Source organism: Ictalurus furcatus, chromosome 2 (genome assembly GCF_023375685.1).
Source record: "Ictalurus furcatus strain D&B chromosome 2, Billie_1.0, whole genome shotgun sequence".
Lineage (NCBI taxonomy): Eukaryota > Metazoa > Chordata > Actinopteri > Siluriformes > Ictaluridae > Ictalurus > Ictalurus furcatus.
In genome coordinates this window covers 28,820,402-28,845,704 of record NC_071256.1, presented here as the reverse complement: position 1 = coordinate 28,845,704, position 25,303 = coordinate 28,820,402, and the positions used below count along the sequence as shown (strand labels likewise).

Sequence of the window (25,303 nt, the reverse complement as noted above, 5' to 3'; positions counted from 1 at the left end):
CAGGGCACACGGTGGCTTAGTCTTTAGCACGTTCGCCTCACACCTCCAGGGTTGAGGGTTCGATTCCCGCCACGGCCCTGTGTGTGTGGAGTTTGCATTTTCTCCCTGTGCTGTGGGGGTTTCCTCCGGGTACTCCAGTTTCCTCCCCCAGTCCAAAGACATGCATGGTAGGTTGACAGGCATTTCCAAATTGTCCGTAGTGTGTGACTATGTATGTGATTGTGCCCTCCGATGGATTGGCACCCTGTCCAAGGTGTACCCCGCCTTGTGCCCGATGCTCTCTGGGATAGGCTCCAGGTTCCCCGCGACCCTGTAGGATAAGCGGTATAGAAAATGGATGGATGGATGAAAAACAAAACGTGGAAAATGTGGAGCTGGCAACACTGGGAAGTCCTGTATGGTTTCAATCAGTACATTTACATGGACAACAATAATCCAATATTAACCGGATTAAGACAATACTCTGATTAAGAAACTACCATGTAAACAGCAATTTTTAATTACCTTAAGCCGATTAAAGTCATACTCAAAGTAAACACAAATCGAATTAAAACATGTGGAGTACTCCTGTTTTAGTCGCATTATTGAGGTGCATTACAGACATGTAAACACCTTAATCACATTATTAACATCGTGTGAGAGTTTTTACCGCATTTTGCGACAGGACATGTACGCACACGGCAGAGCTCAACTGTTTTACGGCAAACAAGAGATCACGGCTGCGTCCGAAACTGCGTACTTACCTACTATAGATCTATAGTAGGCGAAATACATGCATCTTGGCTACTATATAGAAGGTAAGTACGCGATTTGGGACGCAGCCCACGGCTTCAAGCAGTTGTCTATTAGCACGTATAGCATGACAAATAATTAACCGCACTTGAAGCGTTCGTAATTTTTTTTTTTTTTAAACACCCAAAACTGTATACGGTACCATAACGAAGACGAACTGTATGTTGATACGTGAAATTCTGGAGGGACGTCGGACGGCGTGGCGCGGTGACGTAATGACGCGGGCTGTTAATCTAATTATGTTCTAAAACATGTAAAACGGGAACATGACAGGAGTATTCTAAAAGCGACTCATGTAAACACCTTAATCACATTATTATCTTACTCAGAGTAAGGTCAATAATTAGATTACTGCTGCCCATGTAAACGTAGTCATTGTTGTCGTCTCCTAATCGTTTGTTCGCCCTCCAACCGCCAGAGGGCGCACAAGAGAACCGACATTGGAAATCTCTCCCACGAACAACAACTACGCGGAAGTCCATTGAAATTCGTCAATATCGTATTTTGACAATGGTTTGAAGAACCCAGTCGCAGTGTGACGTTTATCTCTAGCTCCGTCTGTTTACTTTAATCAGCTATCATTAAGCGTGGAGAAGCAGACATGGCTTCCAATGGCGGCTCTGTGGTCGGTCTTCTGTCCTATGAAACACTGGTGCACGCTGTAGCCGGCGCAATGGTAAGACAACAGCACTGAACACTGCACCTGTAATACCTGCAGGTAGTTTCACGAGGCGTAAAGGATCGTTTCTGCATAGTTTTCTACATAGCAGATCAGAATAAGACTTGACATGACACTTGGATGTAAGTTATTGACATTGTACTCTGAGTGACTGCTGCAGGAGCAGTGTCGTTAAGTGTCTTTTCAGGGGAAAGTAATCAATACAAGTCGCCAGATGACGTCATAGTCACCCACTTCACTCGCTCGTTTACTCACAGAATTAGGGTGACCAGATGCAAACGGACCAAATCTCCTAATGAACAAAATGGCGATGTAGACTCCCCAGGAAAATCTAGCTGACTTGCGAATATTTATTTTCCAGCCTTTAGCACTTCACTGCAATTTTTTTTTTTTACAAAACCTAATTAATTTAACTAACATTACAGAGATAGTGGAAAGCATTATAACCTACTGTAACCCCATCCTCTCTTTTTGTCATGTCAACCTTGTGAAGAACTTTTGGCCTCAACATTACTGAGCTAGTTAGGATCTGTTAGCCACTGACTGTCTGCACCTGTTACCCAGCATTAACATTCACTGAATACATGAAGAAACACGACCCTAACCCATCCTCCTAATGCTAATTACTACAGCTTGCCTTGTCCAAAACACTTGCTAAATGTAAGTAACATTAACCCACTCTCTGTGTTACATCATGGTGAACAGCTGTAATGCTATGTTATCGTTAACTTTCAAAAAGGGAATGGGAATGTCTAACATTACTGCGAGCTGTATGCTATGCTATCAACTCAGGTGAGTGTCTAGGTTAGCATCACTCATCTGTATTGTGATTGGTGACAGCATCCAGCTAACTAACCCTAACTCAGAGCCTCAGATAAGATGCAGACCTAGAGAATTATAGAATAACCTCAGTTCATATTTCACAGCCAACATAAACACATGACACTAGTAGTGTAACATCGAGGCAGGAGTACATGATATTCACTTTTGAATCTGCTGAATTACTGTTTACCAATGAATACATTTTCAAGAGCTCCCTGCCTAAATTTCAGCAGCATTAACACTAAACAGTGTTGAACGCTAACTTACCTGTGGTCCGTGTGAAAACTACTACCTCCACCTGAGGCGAATTCGAACAGTCCGAGCTGAGTCGATTTGACCTAAGCAGCTGGGCTGAGGCGTCGGGGTGGGGAAGAGGTGCATTGCTTCAACTGTCAGTGAAAATGACCCAGCCACTAACCCAGGGTTGGGTTACACAAAACTACACAAGACTAAGAAAATAACCCAATTTGGGTAGAAAAATAACCCAGCATTTTTTTTTTTTTTAGAGTGCAGGATTGGAATAACTGAAAAGGCGCTGTAATCTTTCACTTTTCAGCGGTTTTATTTGATAGACATACCCGGCTCTGTGCTGGTTGGCTCTCCCTGTCTTTCAAGGCGCCCGTCTCTACTGTTTTTACCTGGCTCACTGCAACACAGAACATTCATTAGTATAATTCCCCGCAGGTGTGCAATCCTTACCACTCACCTTCTCTGGCTCCGCCCCACCATTCACTGGCGCTCAAGCACAGTCCATTCAAATTTGACTGAACTCTTTATTTCAAATCAAAATTCGGGACATCAACTCAAGTTGCGGGACAAAGGACGGAAATGCTGTGCATTACAACACAAAGCGGGACATCTGGTCACCCTACTCAGAATGTCTACCTGTAAATGGGGCAAGCAGGTTATTTAGGTTATTTGATTGTATATTTAGAAGTGGTATGATTGCTAGTTAGGTAACTAGTTTGTAATTATTCATTCATTCATTCATTCATCTTCAGTAACCACTTTAATCTGGTCAGGGTGGCGGTGGGTCCGGAGCCTATCCTGGGAACACTGAGCGTGAGGCGGAAATACACTCTAGAAGGGACACCAGTCCATCGCAGGGCACTATGTACTCACACGCTGACGCACCTATTCACACTGACGGGGCAATTTACATATCCAGCCATAGTAGGGTTCCTGCCCAACCAGAGGCTTTGTCTGTCACGGGACTTCTATTGTGCCAAAAGTATTGAACGTAACTTTTCAAGAAACAAACAAAAATATACAAGGAGAGAAGATAAACACTCTGAAACTGAAAACATTGAACTCAGTGGCAAAAATTTAACATGGGCTTCAAATAAACAAGATTCTTTAAGTTTTCTAAGCTTCCTTTTCGCTAACCGTGCCCTGCGTCTCAATTGGCATACTTATACTATGTACTAAAAGTATGTACTCTTTTTGTGAAGAAACAGTACATACTTTTGAGTGTGTATTAAAAAGAGTATGCAAATACCGAGACACGCTTACACACCGTGTAACGAGAAGAGAACGTTGTTGCCCGGAAGAGATTACTGTCACCGTAAACAAACTCCTCGTTTCTTTCAACCTTTTGTTCTTCTATTATTCCTTATATAATTTATACTATATCATTTAATTCATCTTTCCCTTGATTTTATTTCCATCATTTACACCTCTCAAAAATGCATCCTTAAATATGGCGAAGCAAACTGTCACAAAACTCCTCCTCCCTCACGCAAGGAGTTGTGGGAAATATTAGCTGACCATGTTAGTAGACCATCCAGGTACCACTGGGATACTCATTTCAACATATTATGATTTGGGACATACTAATGGTTTACGTATGCGCTGCCAGAATTTCCATTTACGCTTCCAAAGTTTTTGTTTACGTTCGCCGGCGCAAATCGGCACAAATCACTTATTGCTGGGTGGGGCTTAACAGCGATTTATTCTCATTGGCTAGTGAGATTTGGATCGATAGCTCGAGTGTCCAGCTGGGGAGGAGGAGGATGATGACGACGATGCTCTGTGCCGCTCCTGAGAGCTCATCTCGAAACAATAGTCGCATGAGACTTACCCAAACCTCAAACATTAATCACGAACTAATATACTGACTAAGTCAGTAAGTCATTCAAAGTCCAAACACTGTAACTATATAGATAACCGCATCCAGCACGCTCTCCAAAATTCACGACACTGATTTCTCTACTTCCTGGTCAGGGAGCTGTGGATCCAAATCCCACTAGGCAGTGAGAGTAAATTGCTGTTAAGCCCCACCCACATGTGAGATTTGTGCCAGAATGGCGAACGTAGACTTGCGGAGTGTAAACGAAAACTTCCAAAGTGTAAATGAAAACTCTGGCAGCGCATTCATAAACCACTATTAGCGAAAAGGAAGCTTAGAAAACTACACAAAGAACACTGTTTATTTGAAGACCATGGCAAATTTTCTTCTTTCTCATTGTATATTTTTGTTCGTTTCTTGAAAAGGTACGATCAATACTGCTGGCACAAGACAACCCTATTGCTTTTTTGATGTTATATCCATAATTGATCATGACCACCAGCCATAATCTGTTACTGAGATGCTAAAATCTACAGAAGCAAAGTTCTTAAGCAGCTGTATGTGGTTGACAGGGCAGTGTGACGGCAATGACGGTGTTCTTCCCTCTGGACACAGCCAGAATTCGACTGCAGGGTGAGTTGATTGAAATAGTTTAACTTTGTTTTGCTGGTTGAGTTCATGTTTTCTGTATTGGATTTATTATTTGGTATTAAATTTCATTGAGTGTTGATTGATTTGTCTGCTTCACTGTGCATGTCCTACTGCTGCATTTCAGTGGACGAGAGCCGAAAGTCCAAATCCACTCCTGTCATTCTGGCTGAGATTGCAAAAGAGGAGGGCGTGTAAGTATTCTGTAATGTTGCAGAAGGGACCAATCGTAAAATCATTAGCTAGCAAGTGAAAGCTTCATTGTCTAGAGAAAAAATTACTTGGGTTAAAAGTGGTAGCTAGTGTTATTTAATGCAACAGTATGAGTCACTACTTAAGCTTAAGGGGCATCACGCACTGTGGAGCTTCTGCCCGACATGGGACTTTGACCACCATGAGGGCTTCTGCCCGATATGGGGCTTCTGCCCGTTATGGGGCTTTGACCAGCATGGGGCTTCTGCCCACCACTGGGCTTCTGCTCAGCCAGGGGCTTTGACAACCATTTGGCCTCTGACCAGCTAGGGGCTTCTACCACTGCAGGGCTTCTGCCAAACCAGGGGCTTCTACCACTACAGGGCTTCTACCCAGCCAGGGGTTTTGACCAGTGTGGTGCTTTTACCCAACCAGAGGCCACTGTGGGGCTTTGTCTGCCGTGAAGCTTCTGCACAACTAGAAGCTTTGTCCATTATTGGACAGCACTCATGCATCCCCAGACCATGACACTCCCACCACCATGCTTGACTGTAGGCAAGACACACTTGTCTTTGTACTCCTCACCTGGTTGCCGCCACACACGCTTGACACCATCTGAACCAAATAAGTGTATCTTGGTCTCATCAGACCACAGGACATGGTTCCAGTAACCCATGTCCTTAGTCTGCTTGTCTTCAGCAAACTGTTTGTGGGCTTTCTTGTGCATCATCTTTAGAAGAGGCTTCCTTCTGGGACGACAGCCATACAGACCAATTTGATGCAGTGTGCAGCGTATGGTCTGAGCACTGACAGGCTGACCCCCCACCCCTTCAACCTCTGCAGCAATGCTGGCAGCACTCATACGTCTGCTTCCCAAAGACAGCCTCTGGATATGACACTGAGCACGTGCACTCAACTTCTTTGGCTGACCATGGCAAGGCCTGTTCTGAGTGGAACCTGTCCTGTTAAACAGCTGTATGGTCTTGGCCACCGTGCTGCAGCTCAGTGTCAGGGTCTTGGCAATCTTCTTAAAGCCTAGGCCATCTTTATGTAGAGCAACATTTCTTTTTTTTCAGATCCTCAGAGAGTTCTTTGCCATGAGGTGCTATGTTGAACTTCCAGTGACCAGTATGAGGGAGTGTGAGAGTGATGACACCAAATTTAATACACCTGCTCCCCATTCACACCTGAGACCTTGTAACACTAACAAGTCACATGACACTGGGGAGGAAAAATGGCTAATTGGGCCCAATTTGGACATTTTCACTTAGGGGTGTACTCACTTTTGTTGCCAGCGGTTTAGACATTAATGGCTGTGTGTTGAGTTATTTTGAGGGGACAGCAAATTTACACTGTTACACAAGCTGTACACTCACTACTTTACATTGTAGCAAAGTGTCATTTCTTCAGTGTTGTCACATGAAAAGATATAATCAAATATTTACAAAAATGTGAGGGGTGTACTCACTTTTGTGAGATACTATATATATATATATATATATATATATATATATATATATAAAACACATAACATCTAATAATATAAAGTTAATGGTTAAATTGTATGCTTTAAAATAAAATGTTTTTTTTTTCTCTTTGCTCTTGCAGAATGTCTCTCTATCGTGGTTGGTTTCCTGTAATTTCTAGTCTGTGCTGTTCCAACTTCGTCTACTTCTACACATTCAATTCACTGAAGCGGCTGATGGTCCTGGGAAAAGGGCAGTCCACGCCTGGCAAAGATCTTGTCATGGGCTTCATTGCAGGTAGACAAACACTGCACGTCTTTTTCTGCCTCTCCTGCTCAGTCGTCCCCCCCCGCCCCCGTTACTTCAAATTCTTTAGCTTGCTTCATTATTATGTCAACACAATCGGCCATAAGCTTTAAAATGAGTGTTTTGTTACATGCTGCTGTTTCAAGCCTAAGCAGAAACACACTGATTCGTTCATTAATGTCATGAATTCACAAACTAAATCAGAAATGAGGCTGTTCTTATTCTATTTGGGAGAGCATGATGGAGAGTTTTGCTTTTGAGGAATAAATGTCTTCTGGTGTTTGCTCTAGGGACTGTGAACGTGCTCCTGACTACACCCATGTGGGTGGTGAACACTCGGCTGAAGCTTCAGGGAGCAAAATTTCGGAACGAAGATCTCCACCAGACCCACTACAAGGGCATTTTTGGTCAGTCCAAAGAGCACGTGACAGCACTTTCCCTAATCACTGCTCCACTGAGGTACAGTCAGTCATTAAATGCACAAAGTGAGAAATAAAACACGATGGAGCTGTTACACCCCAAATACTCCATACACCCCTTCCTATAACAGCATGTCTCCATGTGTTCTTCACGTTAAACCAGAGCAAATTCGAAAACAATTACAATCTTTTTATCTGTCTATAGTTACATTTAGTGTTGTGAAAGGCTCCTCACCAGCATATTTTTTTTCACTCCTTTGTAATTGATACGACAAAAAAAAATGTAGCTTTGTCATGTCTAGAACAACGTGGGTGTGTGGGAAGGAGTGCTTCTTTTCTTTTCCTTTTCCCTGCAAGCAAGGACTAACACATTAGGTCTTAGTGGTTAGCATGTTTGCTGTGTACCTCCGGGGTTGGGGGTTTGAATCACGCATCCGCTCTGTGTGTGTGAAGTTTGCATGTTCTCCACGTACTTCGGTAGTTTCCTCCGGGTACTCCAATTTCCTCCCTTACTCCAGAGGCATGAACTGTAGTCTGATTGGGGTCTCTAAATTGTCTCCATAGTTTTTGACTGTGAGTGAATGTGAGTGAATGTGAGTGAATGTGAGTGAATGTGAGTGAATGTGAGTGAGTGAGAGTGAGTGAGAGTGAGTGAGAGTGAGTGAGAGTGAGTGAGTGAGAGTGAGTGAGAGTGAGTGAGAGTGAGTGAGAGTGAGTGAGAGTGTGAGTGAGTGTGAGTGAGAGTGAGTGAGAGAGAGTGTGTGCCCTGCGATGGGTCTAGGGTGTCCCCCACCTTGTGCCATGAGTTCCCTGGTATAGGCTCCAGGCTTCCCACAACCCCGTGTAGGAAGAGCGGTATGGAAACTGGACGGATGGATGGAATTTCCTGTTTTGGAAAACAAAGCATTAACAGTGTAGACTCCTTTTCATAAATTCTAAATCGTCACCATATCAGCAGTTACACACAGTTTGAAAATGACCATGGAAATGATAACGCACATTAATATATACCTCTGATCTGACACAGAACGCACTGGTGTGAAATGTGACCTGTGATCTGTTTCTTCATCTTAACACACCATTCAATTGATTTATATTATGATTGATAGCTTTTAGTGTTTAGTCAAAGCAGTGTAGCATAACCATAATAAGCATGTGATTCATATTGAATGATTATTTTTTTCTGTCTCTCTAAGACACTTTCTACCAGATCATAGCTGATGAGGGTGTAGGGGCGCTGTGGAACGGCACGCTCCCATCCCTGCTGCTGGTGTTCAACCCTGCGGTGCAGTTCATGTTCTATGAGGCCATGAAGAGGAGGGCAGGGCGAGCTGGACGCAAGGTGCTGGACGCCCCATTACTCTTTATTTCTATGCTGTCATTTGCTAGGTTTTCCTCAGCGTAAAGGTTTATTCTTATTGCTCATCTGAAAATCCTGCTTTTTATGTTTTGTTTACAGATTTCCTCACTTGAAATCTTTCTCATCGGTGCCATTGCCAAGGCTATCGCAACGACGGCCACTTATCCACTGCAGACCGTCCAGTCCATTCTGAGGGTAAACGCACCGGCCGTTTGTTTTACTAGCATCAGATGTGGACATATTATGTCTAATGTTTAGTCTCTGTTCCCACAAAATGTTTCTAATCCCTGTATCTGCCTTTTCTCTGTCAGTTTGGCCAACACAAATCACAAGCAAAGGGCGGTTTACTGGGCAGCGTGCGCAGTGTGGTCAATTTACTACTGGACAGAATCAAGTAAGTTCAGGCTGAAAAGCAAATAAAATATGTTTCTTGAGGATGAGATTCTGTTTTTTAAATTTATTTATTTATGTATACACAGTACAGTATATTATAATCGAGGTACAATTCACCTTTATTTATTTAAAACCAACGAGGAGGCAAAGTTTACCCCTTTAAACACTTAACTATTTCCACTAGCAAGCCACAAGTCGCTCATGTCTCTTGTGGGTGCGTAGCAATTACTTCAATGGAAATGAATTGCAGGTAGGAACTAAAGTTGAGAGTGGTGAACTGAACAAACGTCAAACCACACACGCTATTATAAAATAGTTCTTGTGATTCAGATCTAATGTGAGCTCAGGTGCAACGATCCTGTGCCAAGGTACAGGTCTACTGAAAGAGGATTCCTTTATTTATATAAGAAATAACTGTATTGCATAGGGTTGTGCAATACAGCTTTTCCATGCTTGCGATTTGCAAAAAAAAAAGGTTCTAAAACACAGGAAAACGCTTCGTATATATATAGTGCATGGTGGCTTAGTCTTATATATCTTATATAGTCTTATATATATGTATATAGTCTTATATATCTTTATATATATATCTCTCTCTCACATCACATTTTAGCTAATACATTTGAAAAATTTACAAACAAAATTCCCTGATATTCCCTGACTTCAACCCCAAAATGATAAAATTCCCTGACTTTCCATGACTGGAATAGACTTTATAAAATTTCCATGACATTCCAGAAATTCCATGACCCATGGGAACCCTGGACTGTACATGTTTTATATAAGCCTTTTACAAATAAGTTGTCCAGTGTCCACATGGCTGACATTTTCTCTGCTGCTGAATCTGTTTAAACAGATCTGAGCGCTGAGCGGCGTACGAGAGCAAGAAAAGGGGGGAAAGAAGCATTTATCACTTTGTAATCATTGTCACCTTTGGAATTATTTGTAGTGTTGGATTTGACTTGATCCTTTTTACATCCAAATGGCCTACCTATTTCCATTTTGGGCTAAAACTAAAAGATCCAGTTTTGACTATTTTTAGGCTAAATATTTCAGTGTCATAACAAATAACTGTTTCTTACCATATATTTGTCTAATGTTATCTGTCAAACATACACTATACAGCCAAAGGTTTGTGCACACCTGTTCATCATACCCATATGTGCTTGTTGAACATCCCGTTCCAGACTTAGTCCCACGCTACTGTTATTATAACCTTCACTCTTCTGGGAAGGTTTTTCCACTTGATTTTGGAGTGTGGCTGTAGGGTTTTGTGCTCATTCATCTCCAAGAGCATTAGTGAGGTCAGGTACTGATGTTGGGTGCAGAGGTGTAATATCGTGTAGGGATGATTCAATTATTGTATCGCATAAGCCTAGTATATCAAGAAATAACGGACTTCATCAATGTATTTATTAAACACACAAAAATGTATGGTATGAGTACACGTAGATGTACTAGAACTGCCAAAGTGAGGAGCACTGCTCTGTGTACATACATCCAGTTCAGCCAGCTGTAAATGTAAGCCTGGAACTGAAAACAGATTGATTGGTTATGTAGATAAGGGTACAGCCGTTTACTTTCAAGCATAGTACTTTTGTTTATTCTGTATCTCTCTCACAGGCGCAGTGGAGTTCCTGGCCTTTACAAAGGTCTGGAGGCGAAGCTTCTTCAGACAGTGCTGACAGCAGCTCTCATGTTCATGGTGTATGAGAAGATCGCTGCAGTCACCTTCAAACTGATGGGCCTCAATAAGAAGCTGAAGCATTAACAACAGTTAAGCCTTAAAACTAACCAGAGTCAACCTGCTTCTTTTGTTAAACTCTACAATGCCGGATCATAGCATTCATCTTTTTACCAGGGTATGGGCTCAATAATTGCAAAGATTCACTCAAATGCATTTTAATTTTTATAAATTTCATAAAATCTTCTAGTCACGTTCACTGTCAGATTTTTAGAAATTATGTAAAAAGCCTATTTGGAGAACTCTTTTTAACTTATAATTCTTAATTCTGTATAGGAAACATTGTATGATATACAGTATGATGTACAGAAACTATCATTTATGTTGCTATAATTCCTATTAATGTCTTACTTTATTTAATTTTCTTTAAGTAGTCAGCTACAGTCCCCTCTGAAAGTATTGGAACAGCAAGGTCAATTCATTTGTTTGTGCTGTACACCAAAGACATTTGGGTTTGAGATCAAAAGATGAATATGTGATGAGAGTTTAGGATTTCAGATTTTTTTCCTGGTATTTACATCTACATCTGTCAAACAAAAAACATAGAACCTTTTGTATCAGACCATCCAATTTTTAGCTGAGCAAAAGTATAGGACTTCACCAGTCTAAAACCTTCCATTTTTTTTCCCCTGATAAAGTCCTTTGTTGTTGTGGTGCCGGTGTGTTTTGTATGGTGCATGATGAAGTTCCTCCGGATTCATTTGGATGCATTTCTCTGTAAATTGGAAGACAAAATGTTCCTGTAAACTTCTGAATTAATTCTGTTGCTCGAGAGTTACAGCATTAATAAAGGTTAGTGAGCCCGTTCCAGAAGCAGCCATACAAGCCCAAGCCATGACACTACCTCCACCATGTTTCACAGATGAGCTTGTATGTTTTGGATCATGAGCAGATACTTAATTTCTCCACACTATGGTCTTTCTATCACTTTGGTAGAGGTTAATCTTGGTTCCAGAACTTTTGTGGCTCATCTCTCTATTTCTTTGTGAATTCCAATCTGGCTTTCTGATTCTTACTGCTGATGAGTGGTTTGCATCTTGTGGTGTGGCCTCATATTTCTGCTCTGTAAGTCTTTTTCGAATGGTGGATTGTGATACTTTCACCCCTGCGGAGGTTGTTGGTGATGTCATTGTTGTTTTTGGGGTTTTCTTCACAGCTCTCTTTTCTCAGCTTTAAAATGGCTTGCTTTTCTCCCATAGATAGCTCTCTGATTTTGGCTTATCCTTTTTAACAACAAATGAAGTCTTCACAGGTGAAACTGAAGGTTAAAACCAAGAGTAGATGTTCAAAGCTACACACCTGGGTAACAAGGAACACCCGTCAGTCACGTGCCAATATTTTTGCTCAACTACAAATTGGGTGGTCTGATAAAAATGTGCTGTGTTCTATATCATTTGACACATCTATATATAAATACCAGAAAATAAAAGCTGAAATTATAAACTCTCGTCTCATATTCATCTTTTGATCTCAAACCTAAATGTCTTCATCTAAATGTCTTCAGTCTACAGCAAAAAGAAATGAACAGCCTTGCCATTCCAATAGTTTCAGAGGGGACTGTATTTTCTTCTTTACAACAGTTCTTTTTTAAAAAACACACGATGGCCTGTTTTGCTAGCTGTACAGTTCCCACCACTATTATATCCCTCCAATATTGGCACCCTTGGTAAATGTGAGCAAAGAAGGCTGTGAAAAATTGTCTTTATTGTTTAACTTTTTTATTTATTTATTTATTTTTTTTGTAAATTCACAAAAATATTCTGCTGAAGTTCCAGTAGTGTCTGGCAAACTGAAGATGCTTGAGTTTATTTTTGGATGAGAGTAGAGGCTTTTTTCTTGAACCTCTTCCAAACGTGATGATGGAGATTTTTTGGCTACTTGAACCATCCTCTTCACAGTGCGTTGAGACGATACAGACACGTGTCCAATTCCAAGTTGATTCATAACATTTCTTACTTAATAATTTCCCTGATGGTGAAAATGGGCATTTTCAATGCTTGTGCTATTTTTGCTATAGTTGAACAATTTCTTGTTCCTAGTCACCAAGGTCTACACACACACACACACAATATATATAAGTGGATAAACCTGTATTGTCTTTGCAATTGTTTCATATCAACGAGAGCAGAGTATTTTTGTGAATTTTTTTAAACAAAAAGATCAAACGATAAATAAAAATTTTCACATCCTTCTTTGCTCATATGTACCAAGGGTGCCAATATTAGTGGAGGGTACTGTATGTGGAAAACAATATTGTAGTCAGTCTAGTGAGTCACATGTCTGTATTGTTCAGTTCTCATGCAAACGTGAGCGATTACATCTCCATTCTGTGAGATGAACACTTAACTGCACTGATTAATGAATTTTGGGTGTAAAACTATCAGTGTTTTTTTTTTTTTTTTTTTTTTTTTTTTGGTGCAAGAGAACAAAATACCTTCAGCTATATGTTTAGCCTTTTTGTCTAGCAGCCTATTAATCAGATAAAAGAAAAAAAAGATACTTTATAAAGAATGCAAATTATGGTTAAAATGTGTGCCAAATTGTATGCAAATCTTCAACTAATGTACTTATCCAAAATTCTGTTAGAATAATTAAGTTCAGTGTAACAGAATAACTACCCCTGACTCTGTTGCTTCAAATATTTATGAACATCTAACTTGTACAATGATTTTTTTTTATCATTAAGAAATTAATATAAGCACGTCTGTGCACAGAGGTGAAATATATTTGGTATAAAATTGAGCTAAAATCACACTGTTACTTGACCATAACTATTTGTTCTTATTGACAGAATTTTCTGACATAACAGTCTCACTTTGTTAATACTGTGTGCCAGCTGTGATTGGTCTGCTGAAGTTGGAGCAATGTAAACTAGTTTACACTATAAATTAAAAAAAAGTATGTTCTGTTATATTTCCTTAGTTTTTGTTCATTTAAATCTGGGTATGATGAAACTGGATATAGATCCATATTAAAAGGTAATTTGAGGGGAAAAAAATCTTGAGTGCTTATTTACTTTGGTTAACACACAACTCTGACTCTTTAAAATTGAAATAAGCAAAACAAGTATCAGCAATTCTTGGAAGTGAAACTTGAAACTCCAGAGGAACAGGGCTTGAAAAACCCTAAACACAATCTTGAATCCTGAGTTCACATGTGTGGGATTTGGTGAACCCAAAAATAAAAAAAATCCGATTTCAATTATTTAACTCCATTCCAGATTGCCGAGTCAGGCAAGTCAAAATGACCTAGATGACTGCTGAAGGTTTTCAAGCAGTGGACGTGTTTCTTTATTGCTTTCTTTTCTTGGATGGTTCCAAAAGTTACTGTAATTTAATGTGAATATGTTTTCAGCTTATAAGAAATCTCAAAACAACAATGAATACAGTATCACACATTTAAAAGTACAGCATAGAGCAATGAACATGTTCTGGTAGCAAAGCCCAATGAGTCAGGCCCCAGAACAGGATTAAAAATAGGCGTATCCACAAAAGACAAAAGCAGCTTCCTTATTTATGTACAGAAACTAAAGAAATGGGGTGTAATGATTGATGTTATGACGATTTAATAAAGGTAACATTTTTTAAAACTCGTGTAATTGATTTAAACTGATTCTCTAAATCATTCGTAAATGAAATTTGCATGATCAAATTGTTACCTTATGACTCGATCATACTGTATTATGTGGAAGCGTGCGGTTTACATGTACACTATATGGCCAAAAGTATGTGGACACACTTGTGTGTGTGGGTCTTCCCCAAACTGTTGCCACAGAGTTAGAAACGCAAGTCTAAAATGTCTTTGTACGCTGTAGCATTAAGATTTCCCTTCACTGAAACTAAAGGACCCGAACCTGTTTTATCATAAAAAATGCCCCGGTGCACATAGCGAGGTCCAGGAAGACAAGGTTTGCCAAGGGTGATGTGGAAGAACTCAAATGGCCTGCACAGAGCCCTGACATCAACCTCACTGAACACCTGAATGGAACTGGCACACCGACTGCACCCCAGGCCTTCTCATTTAACATCAGTGCCTTCTCATTTAACATCTCACCACTGCTTTTGTGCTGGAATGAGCACAAATCCCTACAGCCACGCTCCAAAATCGAGTGGAAAGCCTTCCCAGAAGAGTGGAGGTTATTATAACAGCAAAGGGGGGAGGGGGAGGGTTGGACCAACTCCATGTTTATGCCCATAATTTTGGAATGGGCACATTGTATAGGTGTGATGGTCAGATGTCCACATACTTTTGGCCATACATTGTATGTTTGCTTCTTTAGTTCTGCTCTGGAGCTTCAGTGCTAAACTGGTGCTTATAAGCTTCACTTATTTGTTAGCTACATGTACTAAACTAAAGAAGAAACTGTCAGACAAGAAAATAATCTGGGTTGATTGACTACCGTGTTAAATGTTAGGGTTAGACACATGGTGGTGATGATGAATTGCCATTTCCTTGATATACCAATCAGGAAGGAACGTATACTGGGAGTCTCTGTGAACTGTGTAGGTCACGTCTCTATGCGGTTCCCATGAAAACAGGTACAGCAGCCTAAGAGAAATATTATAAAGCAGACAGCACATTTGAGTAAATTCCAAGTATGAACATCCACGTTCATAAGGCAAAGACTGTTACTGAAGCAAATTGTGTAGGGTTGGGTGATGCCATAAAGTTAAACATAGTTTAACCTGAGGTGAAGCAATGTACTGACTACATTTTTTTTCCCATTTTCTCCCCAATTTGGTCATTTGCCATTTCCCCACCCACCAGTCAGCTACTTATTCTAAAAGCGAAATAAACAGTGTTTACATGTCACTCCATACCTTGGATTATCCTCTTTTACAACAGATTTCACAAAGGACAGGAAATCGCTGCAGAAGTTCATACAGACTGTCGGCTTCCAGCAGTTGTACTCGTTCTGTATGAGAAACCGTGCGAGAAATTCTTTTACGTTGTGCATATCCATATATTATTCGTATTCCTGCTCGAATCATTCTAATCCAAACTAACCTTTATCAGTTGGGATATTTTTGAGATGTGGAACGTCTCTACAGACACCACTACACCATCATGGTCTCGAAATCCAGCAACTACACGCGGAACTCCAGGAAGAAATGACTGTGCCCACCATTTCAGAAGCTTATATCTAGGAGAGGAACATATGAAAAACAACAAGCTTTATGTCTTTGCCTTAATTAAAGAGAAATTTCTGATCATCCTCCTCCTCATCACAACACTAATCAAAGTAACTGAAATGTTATGAAAAGTATTCTTTTTTAAATTATTTTAATAGTAGAAAAGCACAAAGCACGAGTTTGTAAAAACAATAAAGCTTAAATCCAGTTTCGAGGCGCACCTGTGAAAGTTACTGCGCTGTTTCGGGGTGCAGATTTCAGCGGAGGTCTTTAGCTCGACGTAGCAGGCCGGAGCTGGAGGAGCTCTGGGGTCCTTATCTCGGCAGTCCACCTCGCCAGAGAAGAGTAGCTTATGTTCTGCTAGGCGAGTCTGGACTACTGTGCAGAAAGCCTCGTTTGTGTTGACAACCCCTCCTCGGTCTGGGACACCATTCGCATCATCTAGAAAAGAAGGAAACAGCATATTTAACAATAATTATAGTTGAGCAATAAGTATAAAATAATCAACTAAACATCAAAACACTCTCTTAGACCACCTGTGCTGTGTGTGATTTCTGTCCTTGTACTTACGCAGCAAATTGTCTTGTTCTTTTACATAAAATTTAGGCCACATCAAAACAGCTTACTACTACAGTACATGTTAGTATACCATAGTAATTAGACTACTGTGTGCAAATACAGCACTACTTTTCACAAGATTTGCATATTACCACATTAAGCTACAGTACGCGTACTACTATACTACACAGTATGCAAATTCGGATGAGTCGTCGTCATCAAAGTGCAGGATAATTACCGACATGTTACAGATCATGCCAACTCTTACATATCCTCACTTATTGAGATGCAAGTATGCATACTGAAAAAGGAGACATGTTATAATACCTGCACATATGTACTGCTCAAACTTGTAGCCCCAGTACATCATCTCCTCATGCCTCTCTGTACGGTTCTCTCGGTTGACTCTGGCAGCCTCTGTCTCCACTTCGCTCATGTAAAGAGTGCCTCCAAACTTGGACACAGCCAGCAACCATCCCTCCTGCGTCTCATATGGAGTGGTCAACAGCTTCGTTAAGTGGCCTCGCCAGGTGACAAAGTCTACACCTAGTGTACTGGAAATGAATGGGACTCAGTTATTCTGCACCTCAAAGTCCAATATTATGAAACATCTTTTGACTGATAGAATAAAAATGCATTATATGGTTTTCCAAAAAAAAAAATGGCAAAAAACATTAAGCTTTTAATTATTTTAAGAACATATCACTGGTCAGGAAATTGGCAAGAATTAAACAAATAGATAAAGTAATTTAGTATGGGATAGCTTTTCCCTTCGAGTTCTTTAAATGTTTATGCCTTGTGGGTAAACTTGCAGACAGCTTTTTATTTTTATTTTTATTTTGTACACCCAGACATGCGTTAGATTGAATTTGACATCAAACATCAATTTTAATCACTAATCATGAGTTTACCTTTTTGTACAAGAAGACTATAGAAGTGAATTTCCCTGTTTCTAGCATCCCCCCCCACAAACAGTTCACTGTAGCAAAAGTAAACGGGCAAATGGTGGAACACGAGGTCTCGAGTGCATTTGTTTAATTTTCTGACCAGTGACTTGTTCTTAAGACCATTAAATGCTTAATATTTTGACATTTCGGGCTTGGCCCATTTTTCTTTTTTTTTTTCTTACCCATGAGTGTATATGTGTAATTTTTATAATGACCATACAGTCTGCGTTTGAAATCCTGTACTGTGACAGTGCCTACTGCATTCGGTTCAGTCCCTACTGCTCAGCCGTTGATGCAGTACATACTGATCACTATGAGGACTTTATTCAGAAAATCCACTGAAAGTAGATACATGTGCATGGTCAGTCTGCAAGGAATTGTGGGTGTTAACAGATGTTTGGTGTAACCTAGGTATTTAGGAATGCAGCTCAGGCATGCTTACAGCGATCATGTTAAACATTGTATTTTGAATATGGCTGCAACCCAAATATAAACCTTAAACGGAATTATATGTGCATGTAAACGTAATCAGTGGCTGCTTCCGAAATGGCGTACTACCCTACTACACAGTAGGCGAAAAGCAGTACGCCAGAGGGGTAATACATGTATGTCCGAATTCTCAGTAGGTGAGAAACAGTAGGTGAGAAATACCCGGATGGCGTACTGCTTCCGGCGTGTTTTTGCAGTTTGCAACTGATGGACACTATGTGAGTCAAAAAATCCCATAATGCAAATCGTGGAAGACAGCGTGTCGGCTCTTTTTAAGTATTAAACCTTGGTTAAACAGGACTCGTTTAACAATACCCGAATAAATCGCTAACTTGTTGAAGGTTGAAACAGTTGGCACAGCGTTTGAAACCGTTTCCTTCTCCATCATGCCTTATCCGGCCAAGCTTACAGCAATGAATTTAACTCAACATGATAACCCCGCCCACATAAATTTACTAATTCACTTAACTTTCCTGATGTGCATTTTGCCGTTAGTGTGCTTGCTTTAATCTGGTCCCTTTAAGATTTTTGTTTATGATAACATCGAAGGTCACATGACAATGCCAACATAGCGGATGTAGTACGTCCGGGATTGCATCCATACTACACACACACACTGATTAGTACATACTGTTTCAACGGCCGTGCAGTAAGTACTGCATCGAACGGATTACGCACGCGATTTCATACACAGCCAATGTTGTGTCATAAAATGTAGCAGCCAATCACATTCCACTATGCAAATACAGTCCTTGCAGCACTGGTTTACAGGAAGCAGGCAGGTCCATTTTAATTGCTATATTTACAGAAACTGGATTTCTGGATTAAAGCAGATTTGTTTTTGCTATGAGGCATTTTACTAGACAATACAGAACGTGGCATGTTTGACTTTAAATCAGAGGTGTTGGATTTCACTTTGGCAACAAGATCGACATTCAGGGACCGAGGTGTTACAGGATTTAGCAAGGACGAACATTAAAATAAGACTATACTTTTCTCACCAGGGGGATGAAGAGGCATGTGTGGGGCGTAGTTTGGCTCTGTTCGCTACAATCCACCGCAATAGATGGTCAAGTCTCTCCTTGACACCGTCATCTCTTTTAATGAAGCGGTCTCTGTAACCGTCCCGCAGGTTGAAGTTGGGTTTGTTGCCCGGATCCACGTAGTAACGCAGCTGTCTGGAGTCGTTAAAGAAGGCTCTCTCGGAGTCCAGAGAAAAGACCCCGACTTCCACAGGCTGTCTGTACTGAGGGAAGACACGTTCATACAGCTGTGCTCGAGCACTCAGGGAGCGGGGGACTGGCGTCTCATCACCGGCTCGATGCCGTTTCTGAGTGAACGGGTCCTCGTTAAAGTCTCTTTCTCTTTTAGACTGACGCTGAGCGCTGCTGCTGCTTCCAGGGTGACGCTCCATGTCTCATATGACTGCTCGCTAGATAAAACATTTATCATTAAATGTTTTATTATTAATAACTCGCGACTGAATGACAAATATCTATCCTGTCTGGTTCTTTAAAAATGGCCAAACCCAATGATAAACCAAGCCCGCCATGTATCAAACAACCAGCTATCGTATGTAATGCAGTGTAGCTAGCAAGTTTGCAAGCTAGAACCCCAAACATAACATGCTAACTAGCTAAGGTAAGAGTGAAAGGTAAAGTCTCACCGTAGTATACATGCGTACATTGTATATTACAAAAATAACGTTAAATAAAGGTGCTTTACAATGTTTCTGAAATGTACAAGCTGTCTGAAAAACAAGCCTTACTCAGAGCAACGAATAAACAACTAGCTGCCTAGTTTGATTTTGGAGCGTCCTGACATTCAGACTTCTTCAGTCCGCTTTCAAAATAAAAGACGTAAAAAAAGTAAAAGCGTTATTCGTTTTGTAAATATCTGTCCCACGGTCTGTTAATGACGAACATTGTACTAAGTCAAAATATGTAGTTTTGAATGAGCAAGGCATCAGTTCTCTGTATTCATACAGCCCCAATTCCAAAAAAGTTGGGACGCTGTGTAAAATGTCAATAAAATGAATTGATTTGTAAAGCTCATAAACTCATTTGTTATTTACAATAAAACAGAAAACATATCAAATGTTTAAACTGAGAAAATGTCAAGTTTTGAAGGGAAAAATAAGGTCATTTTGAATTTGATGGCTGCAACACGTCAAAAAATTTGGGACAGGGGCAATAAAAGGCTGGACAAATAAGTGTTACTAAAAAGAAACAGTATATAGAAAATATCTATGATGTGTAATCGATATGTGTAACTAACATTTGGATATCTTAATGAAGTGAATTCAATATGTATTACCAACATTTAGAATGATTACTTAAGCATAATTGTATAATCAATATTAGTTTAAAAAAACAAAAACATAATCTATATGTATAATCAATAGTTAGAAGCATAATCTAAATCCATAGAACAATGTTTGATCAAGTTATATTCTGAGTGGATTTGAGTTGGATGAACGCCATGTCTTACTATACAATAAAAGTTCTTCTGTATCAGCTGGCACTTTTCTGCACAGCAATAAATTGGCATTAGACATTCGCTTTTGTGGGAGAATAACTTTGAATCCAGGTGCTGGTTAGGGAGTTGGAAGAGGGCCTCAGGAAGGGAGTGTGGTTCAAGGACAGGACACACAAGCCTGAGTGAAACCTTTTTCTTGTAAAAATGGAAGAAACCTTGTCCTCATAAAACCTTTTCAAGAAAAACAACTAACTGCGCATGCTCCCCAAATTTAAGATAACACATAGACATGAATCATTAATTAAGGCAATAGGGATTAGTTTGTTCCTAGGAAGAAAAGGTGAATGCCCCACCTACCAAAAAGTATATAAAGACATGTTTGTGTATGTATAATTCGGACTTTCTGCAGACTGTCACACTTTATTGGTTTTCAATAAAGTTTATTTACTTTTTGATATCTACTAAACTCTCTGTCTCTGAAGTTTTTGACTTAGGCTTAAAAGGTTGATTTATCCACGACAACAGCTGGAGGAACATTTTGCAATTAATTAGGTTCATTGGCAACAGGTCAGGAACATGTTTGGGTATAAACAGAGTATCTTAGAGAGGCAGAGCCTTTCAGCATTAATGGTGTTTATTTACATTTTACACAGTGTCCCAACTTTTTTTTTTGGAATGGGGGTCCAAAATATCTAATACATACACTCAGTCCATATGTACAGAAGAAAAAGCTATTCTACTCTAGAAAAAAAAAAAAAATCGTTTCAAATTTGACTTAAACAAATTTCCATCTTTTTGAAGGAAAAAGTCTGAATAAGTACTAAATATGCAACTTTACCTTACCTTACTGGCATATTGCAAAAATCATTAGAAATATAATGTATTTTTAGAATAAATTTTGCCATGACCCTCATAGTGTCCAAAACTTAAGGCAGCCTAACTAGCAGTATAGAAGGTATATCAATCAAAACAATCCTCTTTTGCCATTTCTCTTCTCATATACAATTTCCTACATCAAATGAAAAATACAATAAAATCTCTCCATTGGCTAATTTATTTTCCATACAAGCATGCATCGTCTGTGCCTAATATAAAACAAACATTAAAATATTTTGTTGTTCTTTTAAATTTATTTTCTTTTTCAACTTTGCCATAACTAAAATCGAAAAGATAAATCTGCTTTTGCGTTTTTCATTTTCTGCATAAAAGGCAGAATGTGTGTAAAAATTAAAATGCGTTTTTTACTTTGTCTTTTCTTTTCCATAACAGTTATCAACACATCTGATAAATAATCAATCAATCAATCAATCAATCAATCAATCAATCAATCACAAAGACTCAATTTGTGGATTTTATTGTTTTGATTCTCATTTTTGTTTTGACTGGATTTACCTCACACACTAGAAGAGTAAGTTCCAGTCCACTAATTTGATTGGACAAGCGGAGTTCAGAGAGTGCTGATGTTTATTATAACAGCACTGGGAAATCTGTTTGTATCACTCGGCTTGTCTGTGTTCGCTACATAAAATTCCAGTTCTAGCAATATTCCATTACATTGAAACAGTTTCTATACTTACTACAGGCTATTAGTCAGCCTGTGTGTTGGCATGGCAACACGCAATGCTTTATCCATGCTGTGGTGTTTTTGGGAACTATTTTCATTGCTGGAGCAACAATAAACAAAACATTGGGTCATATCGTGTCTGAAATACAGTTACTCTATATTCATTTCTTGTTTATAGAACCGCTGTATAAAAGCAATATCACATTTATTCTGTTTGATTGAATATCAGTCAAATCACAGCCATGCTGATCTTCAGTCCAACAGCAAGCTTGCTCATGTGATGCTCCTTAAATATGAGTGGAAAGATGAATGGGAAAAGATTAGCAGAGAAATCATAGAGAGGTAGAAAAAATATGTCAAGGTGGGTTACATGGAAGTGCGCTGCTTAGAGAAAATGTGCACTACATTCAGACAGCAAACAAGTTTTTATTTTTTTGCTGTTAATATCTTAATAGACATTATTGTCTACTGTCTTATAACAATGCATCTGTAAATGTCTTGCTGCTAAGTTACCTTTGCATCAGACTTATGCATTTGAATGTTCATGAGGGAGTAAAACATCATTGACAGAATGAGCTACAAGTGAACTTCATGAGAAGTTCTAGCTAAAATGATGTTTCCAAAGCTCTACACACTAATGGACGCATATCATCTTATAATAATAGACCAGAATTAGACAGACTGTGATGTGGACGGTGAAACAACTATAAGGTGAAGTAACGACACTTCCAGTCGAGAATTAAAGCTTTATTATCATACTAGCTGTTTACATCAAAGAATTGGCCATGTGCGTGTTGCTGGCGCCTCTTAGAAAAGAATGAAACTGATTCGTGTGATCTATTGAGAGCAACAAGCTTTTACATTCACAAAGTACACATTATCCAACAGCAAGCATTCCTTTGCACAAGAAGACTATATAGCATTCAAGACATCCTGGAAAGCATTCCTTGTGAACATGATTTTCTGTTTACATACTGCAATGCACTACATACTGATGGAAATGGCATGTAAAATACAATATACCCAATTACCCTTTATCATAAATGGTAACGTGTTAATGGATAATAGGTGACAATTTAGGATGGTAATAAGATACAGTATATACAAAAACTTGGCAGTCCAGATATCCAGCAATAGACTGAGACAGAACAGTAGGTTCAGTGGTTTTCAGTTAGAGCATTATTTTTTTTTCCAGTCCAATTCTTATGAAGTGTAGTACATTTATTATAATACTCAGCAACACCGTGACCTTTTTACTGGACTGTGGTGCCAATCCAGTCAATCAACCAAACTGAAAACCCAAACACCCTCATCTACTCAAAAGAACACTGAAATGTTGTATTAAGAAAGTGGATCAGGTTCTGTTCCATTAGAAGCAGAAGCTTGTTTTTATTTTGTCTATTCCACCTCACACACAGTCAATCCATCTGAAATAACAAAACTACTTAACAAACAGAAATAATAATTTTTTTTTAAAACATAACACAACTGAACAACTCCTGAGTTATTGTAAACTGTGGACTACGTTGCTTTTGGAAAGTTGGAATGCGCTTTTTTTTTCAACTGTAGGTAAGATCTCGACTGAACTCTGTGTAGAGTTTAAGCTTGGTGATGTGGGAAATCCACTTTGCGTGTGTGTTTGTGTCTCTCTCCTAGTTTTAAACAGAGACTGGCTTGCTGTGTATGTGTGCCTTGCAGACACGTTTCCGACAGCTGCATTACTGAACTTGGGCTCTTCCTTGTGTGGGTCATTCAGGCTGACGGGAGCTGGAGCCCCAGGAGAAGAGGTTCGGCAGCCAATAACTGGAGTCTCTCCTCGCTGGGTCGGGGAGCGTGAGTGTCTCAGGCGCTGATTTCTTTCGCGGTCTGTCTTTGGGCACAGAGAGGAAGTCCGGGGCTTCTGTGGAGAGCGGGGTAGATGGGGCACTGGATGGTCCGCTGTGGGCGCAGGATGGCAGGGGCGTCTCACTTATGGAGATGGCTGGGGGAAATGTGCCTAGCTTCTTATTGGTGGCTTCCTGTGTGGCACGCTCGTACTCTCTCACCTCCTCCATTGTCATGTCTTTCAATGGAGAGACAAAAAGTTCTCTGAGTCATACACACAGTGTAGAGAATAATTTTTTTCACAGAGAACTTCTGACACGTTTATTAGAATAATGAAAAATAAATGAAGTGGTGATTAACGCAGGGGCAGAGGCAAGGAGGGAAAAACGTGAGAACTCATTTGTGAGTAAAACATGAACATTGAACATTTTCTGATTCATTCAGTAGTAATGAATGCTCTGCCATAGTACATAGTTTTTCATGTTCCAAACCACTCAAATGCAGTAACACAAGGTTTCTGGCTATTTTTTGTTCTACCTGCTTACTTTGTCCTAAGGGGTTTAACAACAATCAGTCTGATTTTTATGAGGGATGCTTCTGGGTTGAACAGAGTATGTAATATTTTACAAGAGGTGTGAAAATAGGCCTTTACCGAGAGTGGAACATAATTAGATAGTGGTGATGACCAACCTCAGACTGAATAAGCTTTCAAAGCATATGAAGAAAAAAAAAAAACGTTAAAATACAGTACAAGTTAATACATTTCAGCCAGAGATTATATGATTTTTGTGCCATAAATAATGCTTTTATGTTTGTAATGAACTGTATTTAGTAATTCTATGTATCCACTCTGGTTTAATGATGAAAGTACAATCATTGTAAGCCGATGGACAGAACAGTTTAATATAAATTATATATACGTTCTAAGCTCTGAAAGTGATGGCAAAGATCACATGACAAAGGTGCTTGCACTGTGACATCAGATCCAAAGTTAAATGTTGATTAGTCTACTTCTCTAGTCCCCGCTAGGTGAAAATTTGACAATAAGCAGGTGCTCAGCTATACTGGTATTATAAAGCACTTTGCTCCATTAGTTATGGAGAAACACTCATGCAGAGGAGCTGAACCAGTGATAAATAACAGCTTTATTTTAAGCATTTGACATGTGAGCAGAAGGAGGGACGCAATCACAATCCATAGCAGGTGTTAATGCACATGCAAGCAATGTCAGAAAGAGATAATCCATGATCATAAACCCAAAAAAAAACACGTGAGAGTCAAAAACCAGGAAACATGGAACCATGAAAATAAGGCTTCTATTTATCAAGCAAAATGCATGATAATTCTTTGCCACAAGAGAAACACACATGAGGATATAAATAGGCAAATTAATCACGATCTAAATGGAGAACAGATGAACAC

The 25,303-nt window shown here is 39.6% G+C and overlaps 3 protein-coding genes across 5 annotated transcripts in view; 1 reads left to right on the top strand and 2 right to left on the bottom strand.

The window, feature by feature from the left end:
- Positions 1–700: 700 nt before the first annotated feature.
- Positions 701–12,939, top strand: LOC128600468 (peroxisomal membrane protein PMP34). 2 transcript variants are annotated; one of them, XM_053612995.1, is made up of 10 exons: positions 771–797; positions 1,368–1,468; positions 4,934–4,994; positions 5,137–5,203; positions 6,810–6,964; positions 7,264–7,380; positions 8,589–8,734; positions 8,852–8,947; positions 9,064–9,146; positions 10,769–12,939. In XM_053612995.1, exons 1-10 carry the CDS (start codon positions 773–775, stop codon positions 10,914–10,916), a joined length of 999 nt encoding a protein of 332 aa, XP_053468970.1. In that variant the 5' UTR covers positions 771–772; the 3' UTR covers positions 10,917–12,939. The 2 variants fall into 2 exon arrangements, with proteins under 2 accessions (XP_053468979.1, XP_053468970.1); XM_053613004.1 differs by lacking the exon at positions 1,368–1,468 and having other exon boundaries at positions 701–797.
- Positions 12,940–13,040: 101 nt separating this feature from the next.
- dxo (decapping exoribonuclease) lies at positions 13,041–19,943 on the bottom strand. Of its 2 annotated transcripts, none has more exons than XM_053612960.1 (7): positions 19,682–19,943; positions 19,017–19,447; positions 16,907–17,133; positions 16,243–16,462; positions 15,897–16,032; positions 15,710–15,804; positions 13,041–15,437 (listed from the first exon to the last, which is right to left on the bottom strand). In XM_053612960.1, exons 2-7 carry the CDS (start codon positions 19,427–19,429, stop codon positions 15,293–15,295), a joined length of 1,236 nt encoding a protein of 411 aa, XP_053468935.1. In that variant the 5' UTR covers positions 19,430–19,447; positions 19,682–19,943; the 3' UTR covers positions 13,041–15,292. The 2 variants fall into 2 exon arrangements, with proteins under 2 accessions (XP_053468935.1, XP_053468944.1); XM_053612969.1 differs by having other exon boundaries at positions 19,784–19,943.
- Positions 19,944–23,012: 3,069 nt separating this feature from the next.
- The window catches only part of pitpnc1a (phosphatidylinositol transfer protein cytoplasmic 1a), a 75,082-nt gene continuing 72,791 nt past the window's right edge, over positions 23,013–25,303 (bottom strand). The window contains exon 10 of the mRNA XM_053613031.1: positions 23,013–24,119. Coding sequence (XP_053469006.1) covers positions 23,806–24,119 — 314 coding nt within the window. The 3' untranslated portion in view covers positions 23,013–23,805. The remainder of the gene's footprint in view (positions 24,120–25,303) is intronic.